This window comes from Trachypithecus francoisi, unplaced genomic scaffold (genome assembly GCF_009764315.1).
Source record: "Trachypithecus francoisi isolate TF-2019V2 unplaced genomic scaffold, Tfra_2.0 Contig00057_ERROPOS647011, whole genome shotgun sequence".
Lineage (NCBI taxonomy): Eukaryota > Metazoa > Chordata > Mammalia > Primates > Cercopithecidae > Trachypithecus > Trachypithecus francoisi.
The window spans coordinates 497,734-516,951 of NW_022680466.1; the positions used below are offsets into that span (position 1 = coordinate 497,734).

At 42.0% G+C, this 19,218-nt stretch overlaps 1 protein-coding gene across 2 annotated transcripts in view; it reads right to left on the minus strand.

The window, feature by feature from the left end:
- KANSL1 (KAT8 regulatory NSL complex subunit 1) overlaps nucleotides 1–19,218 on the minus strand; it is a 155,708-nt gene that overhangs the window by 7,691 nt on the left and 128,799 nt on the right. For both annotated transcript variants that reach the window (XM_033219889.1, XM_033219855.1), the window contains exons 6-9: nucleotides 11,481–11,652; nucleotides 2,928–3,110; nucleotides 2,254–2,442; nucleotides 1,767–1,915 (exon numbers count right to left, since the gene is read on the minus strand). In XM_033219889.1, the coding sequence (XP_033075780.1) occupies nucleotides 1,767–1,915; nucleotides 2,254–2,442; nucleotides 2,928–3,110; nucleotides 11,481–11,652 (693 nt within the window). The remainder of the gene's footprint in view (nucleotides 1–1,766; nucleotides 1,916–2,253; nucleotides 2,443–2,927; nucleotides 3,111–11,480; nucleotides 11,653–19,218) is intronic.

The following is a 19,218-nucleotide window of genomic DNA, read 5'->3' on the forward strand; positions in this document are numbered from 1 at the left end:
CTGCGACGCCCAGGCTTGAGTGTAATGGCTTGATCTCCGCTCACTGGAACCTCCACTTCCCGCTTCAAGTGATTCTCCTGCCTCAGCCTCTACAGTAGCTGGAACTACAGGCACATGCCACCATGCCCAGTTAATTTTTATATTTTTAGTAGGGATGGGGTTTCACCTTATTGGCCAGAATGGTCTCGAACTCCTGACCTCAAGTGATCCACCCGCCTCAGCCGCCTCCCCAAGTGCTGGGATTATAGGTGTGAGCCATTGCGCCTGGCCTATCTTCTTTTACATAAATCTAGAGTCTTTGAGAGCCTCAGGGGTTAGCATAGGGCTAGACACAAAATTTTTACTCAATAAATAGTAAAAATTTCAAGTGATCCAGGCCTAATTTAACATTCTCCAGACACAGAAATATTGAAGTGCTCACTAAGTCCTGAATCTCTGACTTCAGATTTTCTATCAGAATTAGTTTAGACTCTCTTTTATAAATACTTGGTTATCTGAAACTCTTTGCTGCTGGATAACTGAGTATGTGAGGGACACTACACACCTATTTAGATAAAATTTGTGGGGGAGGGGGATAAAGAAAGGGAAAGAGCAAAGAGACCATTTGGAAAAGATTGATTTGTAACAGCAAAGACAGAACAACGTGAATTCCTACCTGATCACAGGAGCCTAGTGAGTCCATTTTATGAGCTTGGAAGTTTCCTGATCTAGGCTCTGAAGGAACCTCCTAAGTTGCCTCTGCAATACCCTCACCCAGGTTTAGCCTGTGTAGTGTAATGGTAAAAGAGCTGGCTCTACAGTCAGGCTGCCTAAGTTTGAATCACAATTATAACCCTCACAAGCTGCCTTGACAGTTTTCACGCATACAAATTGAAATCCACAGTACCAACCTACATCTCAACAGGCATTGTAACATGTAACACATGTAAATCACTGATCACTGGCATGTACTAAGTGTTCAATAAACATTACAGTTATAGAGTTTTACATTTACCATTACATTATAATTATTATACAAAAAGGACCTTTTGAGTAGGTACAGAGCAGCTACAGGTATATATGTTCAAAGAGGGCACACTTGAGGAATTAAAACCTTAGAATGAAATTAAAGGAAATGTCTCTGGAATAGCTGTGCAAACTGCTTCCAAATGGAGTGTGTTATTTTAAAATCTGATGTGTGCATGCCAAATGTCCTGCCATGGGGGCCTGCTGGATCTGTAATTCTGCTCTGTATACCTAAAAAGCATGGACTCTGCCTTCTCCCTTCCCTTCTCTTCTGGTACCCTCAAGCCTAGTGTTTATTCTCAGTACTTCACCTCCACTCACTCGGAAAGTAAAACCAAGGAAAGCAAACACTGCTTCCAATGCCCATGGGAATCTCCCCTCTACCCCTCCTCTCATGTTCACTTCTTGGGCCAACAGGATTAGGGCCATGGAATTGTTGAGTCCTCTGTGAAACTTAGTCCAACAGATCTTGAATAGTCATAGATCACCTTAAGAGTTTGTCCCTGCATCAAGCTTTCTATGGATGGCTCAGCATAAATCCATCTCGACTATGAAAAATTCAAGAAAAACAACAGAAGGTCAAGTACCATGACTTTGACTTAAAAATGGTACATACATACATACATACATACATCATGATGAGCTGAGTTCCTATAAATGCCCTGGGCTTTATAACCCACCCTCACACTGTCCTCTGGAGCCACTTGAGTAAGCTGTGACCTGCAGAGGGGGTGTCCGGCCAACCACACACAGGTACTTACCGATGTGCTGGCTGTAACCTGTGAGTTAGAGCTGGCGGGTGCAGGGGAGTCTGAAGAGGTGGAGAGCTGTCGCACCAAGGGACTGTGTGGAGGATGGTGGGTGGCTGCCAAGTAGCTCGAACTGCTCATGTCTGTGTGATGCTTCAACACTGCAGAAGTCAACAGAAAAGAGAAATACATAGCTATCTTAACCAGCGTTACTTCTAACACAAGCTTGGAATAGCAGCAATACATACTAAAGGCAAAAATGTTTTCTATGCCTAGAGGATAAAAAGGTGAAGCACACTAGTTGTGGGAAGTAGGGGCAGGGCAGAGGTTGCTGTAGCAGTTAAGAAGTGACCTGCATTTAGAAGCAGTAGCGTCCCTCTACTCTGCCTTCCTAGAAAGTGAAGGACAAAGCTGGGGGCAATTAAGAGAAGCCTAGGCTGCCCCAGAAAGCCCTGAGCAGGTGCAGTTGCAGGTAGAGGTGCCATGGGCCTGGCCCTACCTTCACTTCTCTCAGATGAATGGTCTCGCAATCTCATTTTGCTGTGGTTTGGGTCATGCACGGGTGGCGGTGGGTTGAGCAAGCGCTCTGCTTTTGGCGCTGTCACTCGCTCCACCATGGGCACGGCCCCCACATCGTCTAAGTGCTGCCTGTGGGTCCTGTCAGGCCGGGTTTGGTGATGGGACAGCTCTGAAGAGGGGAACAGAAAAAGAGCTGTGAAATATGTCCTCTCAAATATTTTCTTATTCGAGTTCCAAGCTCTCGAGTTCTCTCTAGGCCAATGTTGTATACCCAGGGCAGCAGGACAGTCCTTCAGGACTGAAGTTTCTAGTAATTTGCACAATGGCTAGGATAGGCATAGGGAGCCCAGAACCAGAGAAACATGTCACCAGGATACAGAAGACACCTGACCGTAGATGAACCCAATGCTATGCCATTGCTGGCTGTTCACTGAGCATTTTGGGTCTTGCTCCAAGATCCATGGTGTCTAGAATAGCTCCCGAAGTCCATGTGAGAGCATCCAAGACAAGCAGAAGCAGTCACTGTGAGCTGAATTTGTGTCAGTCAACTGCCTCTCCCACCCCCAACATGCATGCAAACTACAAATTTGAGAATATAAAAGGAATGAAAAGTCACTGATACTCTGGGGGACTTCCTGACTCCCTGACACTTACTGGCTGTTGTTAGGAAGGAGCTGACCAATTTGTGCCTGTCCTTACGAGCTGGATCTGGCAGATTGCCCGGCATGGGTGCTCTGTGCTTAAGTGATAACTTTTTGGGAGGTTTGATTTTGTCAAAAGGTTTGTTCTGCCACTGAGATTTCAGCATGCTCTGGAAATGCAGGCTTGTGGGAACATCTGCAAGAAACATAAAATGCTACAGGTTAGTCCAAACACCTGGCCTCTCTAGTGTTCAAGACCTACACTCCACCCTCCTTTTATTTGCCCAGTGGCCTCACACTTGGCAGGGCAAGTGCTGTCATACGGAAGACCTGTTTATGTGAACATTACTGAAGGTCATTCTTCTATTTGCAAGCAGGTCACTTTTGCTTTTTACTATCAAGTCCCAAGGGGGAAAAAAACAAAACACCTTTTTGTTTTGGTTGATGGAGTTTTTGTTCTTGTGTCCTTGTTTGTCTGAAAACATCCTGTTTCTATTCTAGAGATCTAAAAACATATTTAAGCCTACTTCTTTTCTATCAATATAGAGTTAATCTGGATGCAATTATTCAACAATATTCATTATCTATGTTAAAAGGAACTGTACTGAGTACTCCATCCTCTCTCCAAATAATAACTACATACCATTCTCCTTCCTTCCTCTGCAGCTCCGCCAATTCCCATCATGAGATTCCCAGGGATTTTTAGCTGACTAATGTTCAATATCACAAATCAGCATCTTCTGAACTGAATTTTTTAAGCTGTTTCTTATCTTTCCATTTTCTTAGATTTTTTCCAAGAATATATCCTTGAGTAATTCCTTTAGGAAAGGAATTTCTAGATTTAAACCATTTTCCTCTCAAACATTTAAAGCTATTCTTCCATGTATTCTAATATCCAGTGCTGTATTTAAGAGGGAATCGGTTTCTTTCTTACTTGTAAGGTGGTCTGGTTTTTGCCTTTTAAGCTTTTGCAAAAAACAACAACAAAGAAACTTGTGGTATTACACTGACTCTACAGATCAATTTCAGGAGAACTTCCATCTGTTCCGCCACCAACACTGAATCTTTCAATCTACTACTGACGTGGCATCTCTCTCTCCATTTATTTAGGTTTGTCTTGATTTTCTCTTGGCAGTTTAGTTATTTTTGACATACCACTCTTAAATACAATTTGTTAAGTTTATTCCTAAGAATTAATGTTTTCTGATAGGCAGAAGTTGGAAGAGTTTGCAGGGTTCAGAAGACGACAGGAAGATGAGGGAAAGTTCAGAACTTCTTAAGAGACTTGTTAAATAGTTTTGACCAAAATACTGATAGAAATATGGACAGCGAAGGCCAGGCTGACAAAGTCTCAGATGGAAATGATTAAAGATAGTACCTTTTAAAATTTCAATTTCCAGTTCTTCATTACTAGTATATAGAAACACAATAAACTGCTATATAATGACCTTGTAGCCTGTGAAACTACTTTGTTATAGGTTTTTTGTTTATTCAGTAGGATTTTCTATAGACATAAGTACGTCATCTACAAATGGAGACTGTTTTACCTTTTCTTTCCAATCTGTATTCCTTTGTTTACTTCTTGCGTATTACTCTGACTGGAACCTCTGGTGCTGATGTATAACTTTTAGATTTTCCTTTTTATGTTTTCAATATTCTGACATTTCACCCATGATGGATAGTGGTGTGAGTCTGTTTTTAGGCTTCTACAAAGCTTTCCAGGGATATTTAAATCTGAAGGCCAGCACATTTTTCCTCACCTCCCAGTTCCTCCTGGGAATCAGTAACCACCTGGGGCATGCTCAGAAGTTCCCGCTAGAGTCCCTATCCACTGCTACAGAACAGAATGAAACACCACTACTTGAAGGAAGAAGGCACTGGTGGCGTAAGAGGACAGGAGAGGACAATCTAACTCAGCTATTCCAAAATGAGTCCAAATTTATCACCCAGACAAAATGCCCAGGTCCTATCACTACTTCTGGGTCAAAAATCTCCTTCTAAGCAGCTCCCACCTCACAGCAACTTACTCCTGGCATGCGATTTGGGCTATTTTTCTATTTATTTCTCCACAGTTATCTTGTCTTTATCCATCTTTCAAAAATAAGTACAAACTCCAGTCACTGATAGCATGTCTTCTAGAACTACTAGAAATTTATACTGTTTAATATATTTTCTAAAAGCTTATGGGGTTTTGGCTCCCATAGAGCATAGAGGATATGCTCAATCTGAACTGGGGGTAACAAGGCAGGGAAGAAACGTCTAAATTAACATTACTGAACCCATTATTATCTGCCAGGCACTGTGTATATCATGTGTGTGCCACTTAATCTTCGTAACAGTTCCATGAGCAAGCACCATTATACTTAAAGATAGGGAACAGATGCAGAAAGGTGCATTAACTATGTCCAAGGTTACACAGTTTAACGAGTAACAACCAACTTTCAAACTCAGGATTATACAACCCAAAAGCCCATACTCTTACTTTAACAATATACCTTGAGGCTACTTCACTGACCCAGAAGATGGACGGGATTCTGTGGTAAAGTCAATTATTTCTCAAATTACTCCCAACAAACAGACAGTACAAAATATTTTCCAAGTCAGTTCTGCAGAGTAAAAGAAATTTAGCCACTCCTGCCTATGGTAGAGATGATGAATTTCATGACACTGAATGTTAGGCCTTCCAGGACTGGAACAAAAATCTGAGTTGGAAAAAAAAACAAAAAAGCTAATATTCTCAGGGATGATTTTTCCCAGAGGGTAAGCAGCCTCAGCTCCATGATTTCTCTAAGAATAGACTGCTGGGCTTTATGACAGTGAAACAAATTAGGAAAACTATTAAAGTTTTAATGAAAAGAAACATTTGCTAACTGTCCAAGTGTAAGGACACCGTCTCTGAGGACAGTGCTGTCTTCTCAAATGTTTCTCATCATCACTCTTTTCCACACTTAAAAACAAACTCAGCTATACCAAATCCTAGGAAATAAAGCATTGTCTAGAAGCACTCAGCCCTGTAGAACAATCTGAAAGCTGGGCTGAGCTGGAATGTATAAAAGAGGCTCAAGAAAGGAGAGGAGGTCACTTCCTGTCCATCCCACAATACCCTTTGGCAGCAGAAGAGCTACTCCCACTTGGCAACAGCTGTGTATATATGTAATGGGACTCCAAAAGCATAGATTTATAGTGAAAACAGCAATGACTAGAAACAAGTAGGCCTGGATTCAGGTCCTGGTTCTATCTCTGAGTAGAAGGAGAAAGCAACAACAAATCATTCGGCCGGACTTTAGTTCTACCTGTGAAATGAGGTAGGTGGTGGGGCTAGATCAGGGCTGGCAACATTCTAGCATTCATTCTCTAACCCTCCGCTCCAAACACAGCTGTCCTTCCTGTTGTACTGGAGACCTCAGATTCTTCCCAAACAATACATTAAATAACTCCAGATAGTTACTATCAATTCATTTAAGTAGGCACAAGAAAGGACATCTATTTGTTACTGCTAGATTATAAGACTGCTATGAGTCTCTCAACTCTAACATGTCGAGTCAATGACTCTTCAACTGGAACTTTACTCCTCAACCCTTCCTCTCAGCTAAATGCTTTTAAGTGCAAGTTGGCACATTGTAGAACTCAAGTCATGGAACACTACCTTGTGCTCTCGAGTTGACGTATTAAAGCAGAATCAAGAGCAATTCTTCTTTAAACCCAGTATAAACAGTTTAAGGAACTCCAGCTGGTAGACTTTGTTAGATGTTTGCTGTGTTGCCTTTTAATTGCTTCCATGTTAAGAGTGAACAGGAACCCAGTTAAATCCCCCAGTCAGTTAAAAAAAAAAGATCTCTTAGGAATTGCTGGTTGAATTCACATACTAATAAGTGATAATACGTAGGTTTTGTAAAGAGTTAAAAATCTAAAATAGACTGGATACGGGACCTGAAAGTAAGCAAAAAAAGGCATATGAAATGGAAGAGAACCCACCAGAGATCCAGTCAGCTACATTCCATACCCATTCTCCTACATCCATTCTCCTACATTCCATATCCACATAGGTAAACTGCTATTTTCAGAGAACAGGGTGCAGATCCTTCTCAGGTAAGTAACAGGAAAATAAGATGAATTACTAATGTCATCCTTAAGTTATTGTTTCCTCAAACAAAATGAAAGATGAATGAGAAGACTCTGACTTCAGGATGACTAGGGTCTGACATTCCATGATTCACCTGACTGTCTGGCTCCTAACCTTACTTTCCACCATTTTCTCAGGCGCACTTTTTCTGGGTGTTTTGTAATGCTCACTTCTTCCTCCTGCTGGGAAGCTGCTGTAGCCTCATATGCAGAGTTTGGCAAGTTCTCTCAAAATACCATAGATCTTCATGGCCAGCAGGTGGTGCTCTTATTAAGACCCTTTTACAAAGTTAACAAGCTGTTCTCCAAGGTTATATATCCTCTACATTTCCAACTAAGGATTAACTGGACTTGATTACTTGACGTGGTAAAACAAAGCCCCCTTCCTGCTGGAATACTAACAGGTTATTACATCCTAGTCTCTCCACCTTCCACAGCTAGGCGTAGAGTTGGCTATAACACAGTCCTTCAATTTCTATCACCTACACACACTGAAAGAAAGTGGCTGGGGTACAGTCAAGGTGCAAGGCACAACTCCAGGATGAAGAGCAGCAGTTGGTTGTTGTCATTCTAACAAACTACACAAACTGGTTAGGAAACAGCATTAAAACTACTTTTAAAAAAATCTGTGAACAGCTAAGTATCACATTCAAACAACTTCCTGCATTTATGTTTGGTATAAATGTAACCATCCACATAAATTGAGTCAAAATAATTTTTAATCTTCTTATAAAAAAAAAAAAGTGGGAAATCCTGCCACTTTCAAACATCTTCTAGAGAAGAGGTTGTAAAGGGTGGCCCAGTAGTAAAATCTACCACACAAATGTTTGACCCACACAGTAGTATGCCAAGCTGCTAGCCTTCACTGTTACTCCCTGCTATACAATGATGTACAGGGAATCCCAATACTTCAGGGCGTGTGTTATTTACACAGGATATTATGTGAATGGTACCCTTTGGAGCTGGCTATCTCTGCAACCATGGGAATCTTCTGATTTCCAAATGGATTGCATTCTGAATGTGACAGTTGTCCGGATCAAAGCAGAATTATTCCAACAGGAACAATATTAGATATGGTAATCAGGTCTTCAGGTCAACCAACTGAGGTGTAGTTAATCCACAGGCAAATACAGTAGTCAATAGAGCCTACATGTAAAAAAAAAAATCTCTCTCTGTCACCATAGTCTCATAAGGAAAATTTAATGACGAACTTTTTCATCCAAACCCCAGGGCCATAGTTAGAAGCTCTTTGTATGTGTGTGAGACATAGACAGAAAAACAAATAGGATTAGATGAAGGGAAATAAAAATCATAAAGACCAGAAAAGGTGGAGTGTTCCCTATCCTTCTTTCCATTCCCCCTCATTGCTGCCTATAGTTGCCTGGAATGATAGTGTGGTAGGTCTAAGGTATGCGGTAGGGCAGCATTCACGTCAGATCTATAGTGTCCTGCAGTCAGCAGGACAGAAAGTGTTCAAAGGAAATGGAACTTCTTAGTAGAGATGCTGAATGATGGAATAGGAGCTGAGAGACACACAGTCTGGATATATTTGAGAGTGGGGGAGATTATTTGCAACTGTATGTGGTAATGCTGTTGACAAAGAAATGACTGTTGTGTTTAGCAGGTGATATCCAATGAGTGCGCTTAAGTGTCAGGGTTTCCTGGTCCTTCAAGTATGAGACTGTACAATCCAACATAGTATTTCAGAGAGTAACCCAACAAATGTTCCTAAGTCTTCCTGGTGGTGCTGTCTGTAGCCAGAATCCCGAAAAGGGTAAAAATCTGACTTCTCTTAATAATCTGTCTGGAAAGGAACTTGAAATATAGCCAAAGGAAAGACAGGCATCAGATATCTGGGTCTGAACTGTGACGGCATTCAAACTCATCAGCCATTTAGTTTTAGGTAAGCCACAATCTTACCAAGCCTGTTCCTTGAGCACTAAAACTGAAGTAACACCTTACAAAATTTCTGGGCCGGGCATGGTGGCTCATGCCTATAATCCCAGTAATTTAGGAAGCCAAGATGGGCGGATTGTTTGAGCCCAAGAGTTTGAGACTAGCATGGGCAACACAGGGAAACCTCTTCTCTACTAAAAATGCAAAAAATTAGCCAGGCATCATGGTACGCACCTGCAGTCCCAGCTACCCACTGAAGTGGGACCATCACCTGATCCTGGGAGGCCGATGCTGCAATGAGCCAAAAACCATACCACGGCATTCTAGCCTGAACGACAGAGTGAGACTCTGTCCCAAAAAAAAGCCAGGTGTGGTGGCTCACGCTTGTAATCCCAGCACTTCGGGAGGCTAAGATGGGTGGATCACGAGGTCAGGAGTTCGAGACCCTCCTGGCCAATATGATGAAACCCCATCTCTACTAAAAGTACAAAAATTAGCTTGGGTGTGGTGGCATGGGCCTGTAGTCCCAGTTACTCAGGAAGCTGAGGCAGGAGAATTGCTTGAACCTGGGAGGTGGAGGTTGCAGTGAGCCGAGATTGCACCATTGCACTCCAGCCTGGGCGACAGAGCGAAACGGTCTCCAAAAAAAAAAAAGAATTTTGAAAGAAGCAAATGAGACAAATATGAGAAGAGTACTATAAACTGTAAAATGGTATACACATAGTAACTGCAGTTACATGGGCTATATAAATCCAATGTCAAGGGAAGGTAAAAGTCAGTGACTCTGAAATCTGAAACACAGAAGAAAATGTTTTAGTGTTTTCCACTCATTATGTTCAAGTTTATTTATTGTTCCACCAACTGCTGACTATCCATGTGTTCCAGGTTTTCTGTTTCCTTTCTCTTACAAGAAATCACACAGCCGCAGGAATATTACACCACATCCTTATGACAGTCAGAGGGGGTTTTGGTAACAAAAGCCAAAAATCCTGGTATCCCCTGGATTTAGGTGGCCAGAAATGCAATCATTTGACGAACAGATGCACAACAGGGGATTACAATTATCTAATGTTTGATCAACTGTCAATTAGTTGCAATCGTTTAGTGGCACCCTCTGGTTTGGTAGATCTGTTGCAGTCTTTTCGGAGAATTCTAAGAGAAGACTTGGTTGATAGAACTCCGGAGTTCTCTATCTTCATTTTATTTTTAAAACTCAAAACCTTTTTACTTAATACCTGCGAGATTCTCCTTCAGGTGCTGAGAACTCTTAGAAGGGATCTCTTTATTTGTTTTCCCCACCATTCAAGTTTTTTTTGTTTTGTTTTGTTTTTGAGACAGTCTTGCTCTGTCTCCAGGCTGGAGTGCAATGGCGTGATCTCAGCTCACTGCAACCTCCGCCTCCAGGTTCAAGCGATTCTCCTCCCGAATAACTGGGATTACAGACACGTGCCACCATGCCCAGCTAATTTTTGTATTTTTAGTAGAGATGGGGTTTCACCATGTTGGCCAGGCTGGTCTCGAACTTCTCACCTTGTGATCTGCCCATCTTGGCCTCCCAAAGTTGGGGTTACTGCACCTGGTCTCAAACTCCTGACCTCAAGTGATCTGCCTGCCTCGGTCTCCCAAAGTGATGGGATTAAAGACGTGGGCCACAACACCCAGCCTCAAGATTTTTACAATCTGGGGCAAGACCCATAGTGGGACTCAATATGGCCAAGAGGAATGCTCTTCTTTTGTCAAGTGGGAGAGGTACAGGTATGGGAAGGGAGGTGGGAAAGGAGGGTTGACAGACACAAATTTAACAGGTAGGCAAACTTTCTAAAGACAGTACAAGCTAACAACGAAGATTTGTGCTTATCTACACCCTGCAAAGCTGTCATGTTACCACATAAATGCCAGTATGAAGATATTCTCCTAGAACACTGCTATCCTACTTTATATCATGGCACACACAGACAAAACTTTTTTTTTTTTCTGAGATGGAGTCTTGCTGTTATCCAGGCTGGAGTGCAATGGCGCAATCTTGGCTCACTGCAACCCCTGCCTCCCAGGTTCAAGCAATTCTCCTACCTTAGCCTCCCAAGTAGCTGGGATTACAGGCAGGCACAACCACGACTGGCTAATTTTTCGTATTTAGTAGAGACTAGCCTACAACTCCTGACCTCAGGTGATCCGCCCACCTCAGCCTCCCAAAGTGCCGGGATTACAGGCGTGAGCCACCACGCCTGGCCTAGACAAGACATTTTTAAAGATATACTAAGCGTATTCTGGACCAGATGACTGTGGCTAAAGGCAACTGAGCTCAGATCTCTCCTAGCTACTTGAAGAGTTACAAGGAAATCTCATATTAAGTTGCAATCTTTTAGTGGCACCTTCTGGTTTGGTGGATCTGTTGCAGCCTTTTTGTAAAATTCTAAGAGAAGACTTGGTTGACGCAAGTTGTACCTTGAAAGTATCTGAGTTGTAACTGGACCTTGGCTGATTTTCTTTCGCCTAGAACTCTCTCAAGTCTCTTTTATTAGACTTTCTAGCCTGTGGTCTTTCTTACCATCTGGAAATGCTAGAACAGGGTGAACACAAGAGTCCAACTGGGAAAGACGTTCCAACAGAGGGGCTTCATAGTGAATTTCAGGAGGCATAGTGTTGATGCTGCCTGAACCACACAATGCACAGGAGGGATTCACATCACAGCCAGGACGGATTGTGCTGTTCCGGTGAACCTGTGAAAAAAGTCAAACAAAACTGACAATTCAGCATCTGATAAAAAGCCAGCTCCCCATTTGTTATTCCAAAGATTGAGAAGACCTTTCTAGATACTTGCATGATACTAAAAGTATGTTTGATTAGTTTGTTAAAATATTTCCATTTGTCTAACACACGGGCCTTCAAAGTGGGTAAGGAAACTTGCTTCCTTTTCATTGATGAAATCTAACTACCTGAAGCTCTAAGTGCTTACCTAGGTATCAAACTTCTGACAGCTTAAAAAGATATTAAAACTTGCTTTTTGAGAACACTTTATAAAATCTGCATGCTTTCACGAGGTGGGACATTACTCGCTTTCTTCAGCAAATTTATCCATCTGGGAGCCTTCAATTACCAACTACACCTCTTCTCTTCTTTTCACACCTCCTCTTCAAAAGACTTTCAGGTGGTCTCAAGCCAGGTGGCAAGCTTCCCTGAAGCTTGTAACTTGTAACTTATTAACTACTTTTTAACCTGGCCTAAAATCCACTGTTACAAAGCTCATACCTAAGTAACGAAATAACATTTTGTATAGCAAATGCTCACTTTCATAGTCTTCATGTTAGATTAATTCCAAAGGGACAGAAATTATTTCTATTAAACTTCCTTTGTACACATGTGGGCAGAATAATTGATAACCTCTCCACATTAAGTCCAGAGTTAAATATGAACTAATTTAAGTCTTCAAAAGATTGAATTCTGTAAAAAATCCGAACATCTACAATCTTATGCTTTGAGCAAACTTCAGGTCATGCTGAATGCAGGATCCCTACATTCTAGTGTTAGGATGAACAAGTCTGTCATTTGCCAAAGCCTAACTCATAAAGTCACCTGGACACACAGCCCCGGAAAAAAATACTTGCATGTTGAATGGCACTATAAGAAGGGATCCAAGGAGCAAGCTCAGTAGTAGAACAAAGACAAAAAGCATCAAAACTCTGCTAGCAAAAACTCTTAACATTTACTAGAGGCTCCATTTATTTTCAGCAGCGATATCTCGAAAGCCTTTCATGGATTTGTGTAAGAGAAAGATATATATAAGAACAATGTGGTCTTTATCAACATTCCCCCAACATTCTATTGCAACCATATAGAGAGGTGTCACGCAAATAAGGTCTTTTAAAGGTTAGTCTGGAAAAATCACACAGAGGTAGAGACCACTGAAAGAGAGTGATACCAACTAGGCATGCTACTTTTGTATAGATAACATTAACTGGTATTGTTTTGGGGGAAAAAAATCCCTGTATCTGTGTAATAAGAGCTGGTTTCCTGGAGAGGATGACATTTTGAGGTAAAGAGAAATAAGTAGGTAGAGATGAAAAGGAGATCACACAGTAGGTGAGTGGGAGGATTCAGAAAAATTGGTTAGAATCTAAAAATTATACTGAAACTTTCAATATTCAAAAGAGATTAACTCACTCCAGTAGGTACAGCAAATAAAAAAGAAGAGAGAGACTAGAGACTGACCCATGACGTCAACTAGCTCTCCATATGGGACATTTAACATTCCATTTTATGGCTAGAGTGTATCACTTAAGTCAAAGTCAATACTGGGAGGCCAAGGCAGGTGGATCACTTGAGGTCAGGAGTTTGAGACTAGCCTGGCCAACATGTGTGAAACCTCAACTCTACTGAAAATACAAACATTAGCTGGGCGTGGTGGTGGGAGCCTGTCATCTCAGCTACTTGGGAGGCTGAGGCAGGAGAATCGCTTGAATCTGGGATGCAGAGGATGCAGTGAGCCGAGATCACACCACTGCACTCCAGCTTGGGCAACAGAATGAGACTAAATCTCAAAACAACAACAACAACAAAACTCAACAGATGTGGCTCGGCGTGGTGGCTCACAACTGTAATCCCAAAACTTTGAGGTGGGAGACAGAATTGCTTGAAGCCAAGAGTCAGAGACTAGCCTGGCAACACAGTAAGACTCCATCTCTTTAAAAAAAAAAAAAAAAAAAAAAAAACTTAGCCCAGTATGGTATTGCATGCCTTTAGTCCCAGCTACTCAGAAGGCTGAGGGAGAACAATCACTTAAGCGTAGGAGTTCAGGTTATAGTGAGCCACTATAACCACTGCACTGTAGCCCGGGAAAAAGACTAACATCCTGTCTCAAAAAAATAAAAAAAAAACAGGCCAGGCATGGTGGCTCACACCTGTAATCTCAGCACTTTGGGAGGCCAAGGTGGGTGGATAACCTGAGGTCAGGAGTTCAAGACCACCCTGGCCAACATGGTGAAACCCCGTCTCTACTAAAAACACCAAAAACTGGGCGTGGTAGTGGGCACCTGTAATCCCAGCTACTTGAGTGGCTGAGGCAAGAGAATCGCTTGAACCTGGGAAGCAGAGGTTGCAGTGAGTCAAGACTGCACCACCGCACTCCAGCCTGGGTGACAGGAGCAAAACTCCAACTCCAAAAAAATTTTAAAATTAAAAAAATAGAATAAAGGGTAGAGAATCCTATTTGTAACCTGACAAAAGGGTATGTGTACACATGTAACATAAACAGTAATCTCATTTTTTTTTTTTTTTTTTTTTTGAGACGGAGTCTCGCTCTGTCGCCCAGGCTGGAGTGCAGTGGCCAGATCTCAGCTCACTGCAAGCTCCGCCCCCCGGGTTTACTGAGGCTACTGCCTCAGCCTCCCGAGTAGCTGGGACTACAGGCGCCCGCCACCTCGCCCGGCTAGTTTTTTGTATTTTTTAGTAGAGACGGGGTTTCACCATATTAGCCAGGATGGTCTCGATCTCCTGACCTCGTGATCCGCCCATCTCAGCCTCCCAAAGTGCTGGGATTACAGGCTTGAGCCACCGCACCCGGCCAATCTCATTTTTTAATTAAAAACTGTAAAGTATTAATAGAACCCGAGGAGTACATAAAAATATATTTAATACTTATTATTTATTTTTGAGACGGAGTCTCACTTTGTCACCCAAGCTGGAGCGCAGTGGCATGGGTCCGCCTTCCAGGTTCACACCATTCTCCTGCCTCAGCCTCACAGGTCCGCCTTCCAGGTTCACACCATTTTCCTGCCTCAGCCTCCCAAGCAAGCAGCTGGGACTACAGGCGCCTGCCACCACACCTAGCTACTTTTTTTGTATTTTTTTTTTTTTTCTTTAGTAGAGACAGGGTTTCACCATTGTTAGCCAGAATGGTCTTGATCTCCTGACCTCATGATCCGCCCACCTTGGCCTTCCAAAGTGCTGGGATTACAGACATGAGCCACCGCACCCAGCCAAAAATATATGTAATACTTATTAAAGTATACCCTTTAGAAAATTTTTGAAAGAAAACTTGAATTCATACCCATGTTGCACAAATCCACACCAAGAATCTATCCTGTAGACAAACTTAAGTGTACACACGCACACATTCTTTCACTGAAACAAGATGCCAAATCATCTGCATGAATTCATTTAAGTTAAAACAATAAGAACACACAAAACAAATTTTAGAAAATATCACAACAGGTGGTGTGCACGTGCAGCCCTAGCTATTTGGGAGGCTGAAGCGGCTCACTTGAGCCCAGGAGTGAGGAGCTACAGTGATCATGTCCACTGCACTCCAGCCTGGGAGACAGAGTGAATCACTCTCTTAAAAGAAAAAAAACAAGGCTGGGTGTGGTGGCTCATGCCTGTAATTCCAGCACTTTGGGAGGCTGAGGCGGGCGAATCACAAGGTCAGGAGTTCGAGACCAGCCTGGCCAATATGGTGAAACCCTGTCTCTAAGACTAAAAATACAAAAATTAGCCGGGCATGGTGAAGGGCACCTGTAGTCCCAGCTACTCAGGCGGCTAAGGCAGGAGAATCACTTGAACCCGGGAGGTGGCGGTTGCAGTGAGCCGAGATCGCGCCACCGTACTCTAGCCTAGGCGACAGAGTGAGACTCCATCTCAAAAAGAAACAAACAGACAAACACAAAATTAACAACAAATATAAACATATCATGAGCACTAGGGATTTATTCCTGAATATCAAAATTATTCAATATTAAGAAATCAAGCAACATCATTTCAGACTTGCACATTTAACTGCTCACTCAACATCTCAGACTTCTGTTTTTTAAAAAATTGTACTAAATCTTTGTAGAGACAGAAGACTCTCACTGTACTGTCCAGGCTGAATCTCAAACTTCTGGCTTCAAGCAGTACTCCTAATTTGGCCTCCCAAAATGCTGGGATTTCAGGCCTGGGCCACTGTGCCTAGCCTAGACTCAACAGGCATCTCAGAGTTAACATGTTCAAAACTGAGTCCTGATCTTTCCCTATCTCCTAAGTCCTAAATCCTCAGACTCTCAGACTCATGCTAAACTCCTTTCTTTTTATCACACCTCATATCCAATCACAAAATTCTTTTTTTTTTTTTTTTTTTGAGATGGAGTTTTGCTCATCGCCCAGGCTGGAGTGCAATGGCGTGATCTTGGCTCACTGCAACCTCTGCCTCCTGGGTTCGAGAGATTCTTCTGCCTTAGCCTGCTGAGCAGCTGGGATTACAGGCCTGCACCACCACGCCCAGCTAATTTTTTGTATTTTTAGTAGAGACAGGGTTTCACCATGTTGGCCAGGCTGGTCTCGAACTCCTGACCTTAGATAATCCACCCACGTTAGCTTCCCAAAGTATTGGGATTACGGGCGTGAGCTACCGTGACCAGCCCCAGTCATGAAATCCTATTGGCAGAATCCAACCACTTCATATCACCTTAACTACACTTAATCTAGTCCAAGTCACTATCTTTTCTCAAATGGGTTTCTTCAAGCCTCCTAACTGATCCTCTGCCTATTGGCTCTTATTTCCAAATCAATCAACACAGTAATCAGCGTAAACCTTGTTTTAAGATCTCAATCATATCATACCAACCTCATAATCTTCCAAATGACTTCTCATCTCATGACGAATAGAAACCAAACTTCTTGCATGGTTCCCACAAGGTCCTATAGCATTTGTCACCTCTATCCCCTCTCTGACTTCACTTCATTTTTTGTTACTCTCCTAGCCGACACCAACAGTTACTCTGATTTCCTTGCTATATTTCTCCAAGATAGCAGGCAACCTTCCACATCATAAGCCTCTGCACTTGGCTCTTCAACCACTAATTCCATGGTCATTCTCTCACATCATGTTTTTTTCTTTAAATGTCAGTCTTCAAAGTAACTTTTGTTTTGTTTTGGTTTGGTTTTGTTTTTGAGACGGAGTCTTGCTCTGTCGCTCAGGCTGGAGTGCAGTGGCGCGGATTTCAGCTCACTGCAAGCTCTGCCTCTCGGGTTCGCGCCATTCTCCTGCCTCAGCTTCTCGAGTAGCTGGGACTACAGGTGCCTGCCACAACACCTGGCTAATTTTTTTGTACTTTTAGTAGAGAAGGGGTTTCACTGCGTTAGCCAGGATGGTCTCGATCTCCTGACCTCGTGATCCACCCGCCTCAGCCTCCCAAAGTGCTGGGATTACAGACGTGAGCCACCGCGCCTGACCCAAAGTAACTTTTATTTAGAAATACAAGTGAAAGGCCAGGCGCGGTGGCTCACGCCTGTATTCCCAGCACTTTGGGAGACTGAGGCAGGTGAATCACCTGAGGTTAGGAGTTCAAGACCAGCCTTACCAACATGGTGAAACCCCGTCTCTACCAAAAATTAGCCAGGCGTGGTGGTGGGCACCTGTAATCCCAGCTACTCGGGAGGCTGAGGCAGAAGAATCTCCTGAACCCAGGAGGCGGAGGTTGCTGTGAGCTGAGATTGCACCAATGCACTCCAGCCTGGACGAAAAGAGCAAAACTTGGTCTCAAAAAAAAAAAAAAAAGAAAAGAAAAGAAAAAGAAATACAAGTGAAAAAAAGATATTACTGACTGTAACAACAAAAAATGCCCTAGAATAACTTTAACAAGAAATTTCAGCACAAGGTTTAAAGATACTGATATTCTGCAAATTAATGTAGAACCTTAATAGACTTGAGTGGGGAGGGGAGACAAGGCAAAGGGAATTTAAACAAATAATGTAAAAGATACAACTGAAAGAATAAATCTGAGGAACCATTCCCCTCCCACCCCTCACATTTCTGATAAGCAAAAATACAAGGGAGTGATCTGGTCTATTACATGTTTTACAGTTACAGTAATTAAAATAATCTGCCCTTGGTTAAGAAACAGAAAAATTAAATAAAAATAAAAATTGACCAAAATATATATGACAGTTGTTTAAAGTAATACTTTTAAATCAGTTTTTTTTAAAAAAAGGAGATATTACTTTTTCAACAAATTAATCAGGAAAATCAAGAGTAGCTGGGACTACAGGGGCCCGCCACAACGCCCAGCTAATTTTTTTTTGTATTTTTAGTAGAGATGGGGTTTTGCCATGCTGGCAAGGCTGGTCTCAAACTCCTGACCTCAGGTAATCCATCCACCTTGGCCTCCCAAAGTGCTGGAATAACAGGTGTGAGCCACCGTGTCTGGCCCCAAACAGAGATTTAAATATAAAAACAAATATTATACTCGAATCTAAAAAAAAAAAAAAAAAATTATGAAGCAATACATAATGGTTAACAGTATGAGCTATGGAGCTGGACTGCCTGGGTTTGAACCTTGACTCCGCTACTTACTAGCTGTGTGGCCTTAGACAAGCTACTGTGTCTTCATCTTTACTAGTAACAGGAGAGTACCTGATAGAGTTGTTTTAAACATAAATAACTCACAACAGTATCTGGCTCTCGACACTTAATCACTTTTATAAAACCGTAAGTATGGCTATTTATATTTAAGGGGAGAACCTGATAGAACATTTACCATCAAAGATCTTGATTTCAAAATTCTAGCTTAACACTGTATAATATGATCATTGATAAGTCACATGACATCCTTAAATTTTCTCACTTGTTAAAAAGGACTGACAATACCAATTTCATGGGATTGTAGGAAAGATCAAATGACTTCGTAACTAAATTAGTGTACTGCATGATTTCTCAATAGCTGGCACTTCTTTGTTGTGGGGGGCTGTCCTGTGCACTGTAGATATCTAGCAGCATCTCTGTCCTCATGGTCCATGTGCCTCCCTACTCCCCCAATTTGTGAAAATCAATAATTACTACAGACATTGCCAAATGTCTCCTGTGAGGACAAAATCATTGAGAACCATGAGGTTCAAATTACAGTCATCCCTTCTAGAAAAATTCAAAGCACAGGCTCTCATTAAATATTAGTGGTGAGTCACAGTAAACATAAGACTCAGTAAAAAAGGAAAACAAAAAACAAAACAGAAATTAATAGTGAGAACAAAGACTACTGCAGTCAAAGGAAAAGGACTCAAGAACAAGCTTGAAGAGAGTTTCCACTAGCCAAAGATCAGGTAACATTAGCATCATAAAGAAAAGACTACAATGGCTTGAAATACCTCAAATATGTTTCAATCAATGACTCACAGCCCCTTCATGAAAAACTTCAGTGACTGTCCTTAGAGGATGGTAGAAAACTAACGTAATTTTGAAAATTGGTAAATAAAAAACAACAACAAATCATGCTTTCTTCTGTACAAACTGTACCTCAGGGTGAACAAATAGTTGAAAA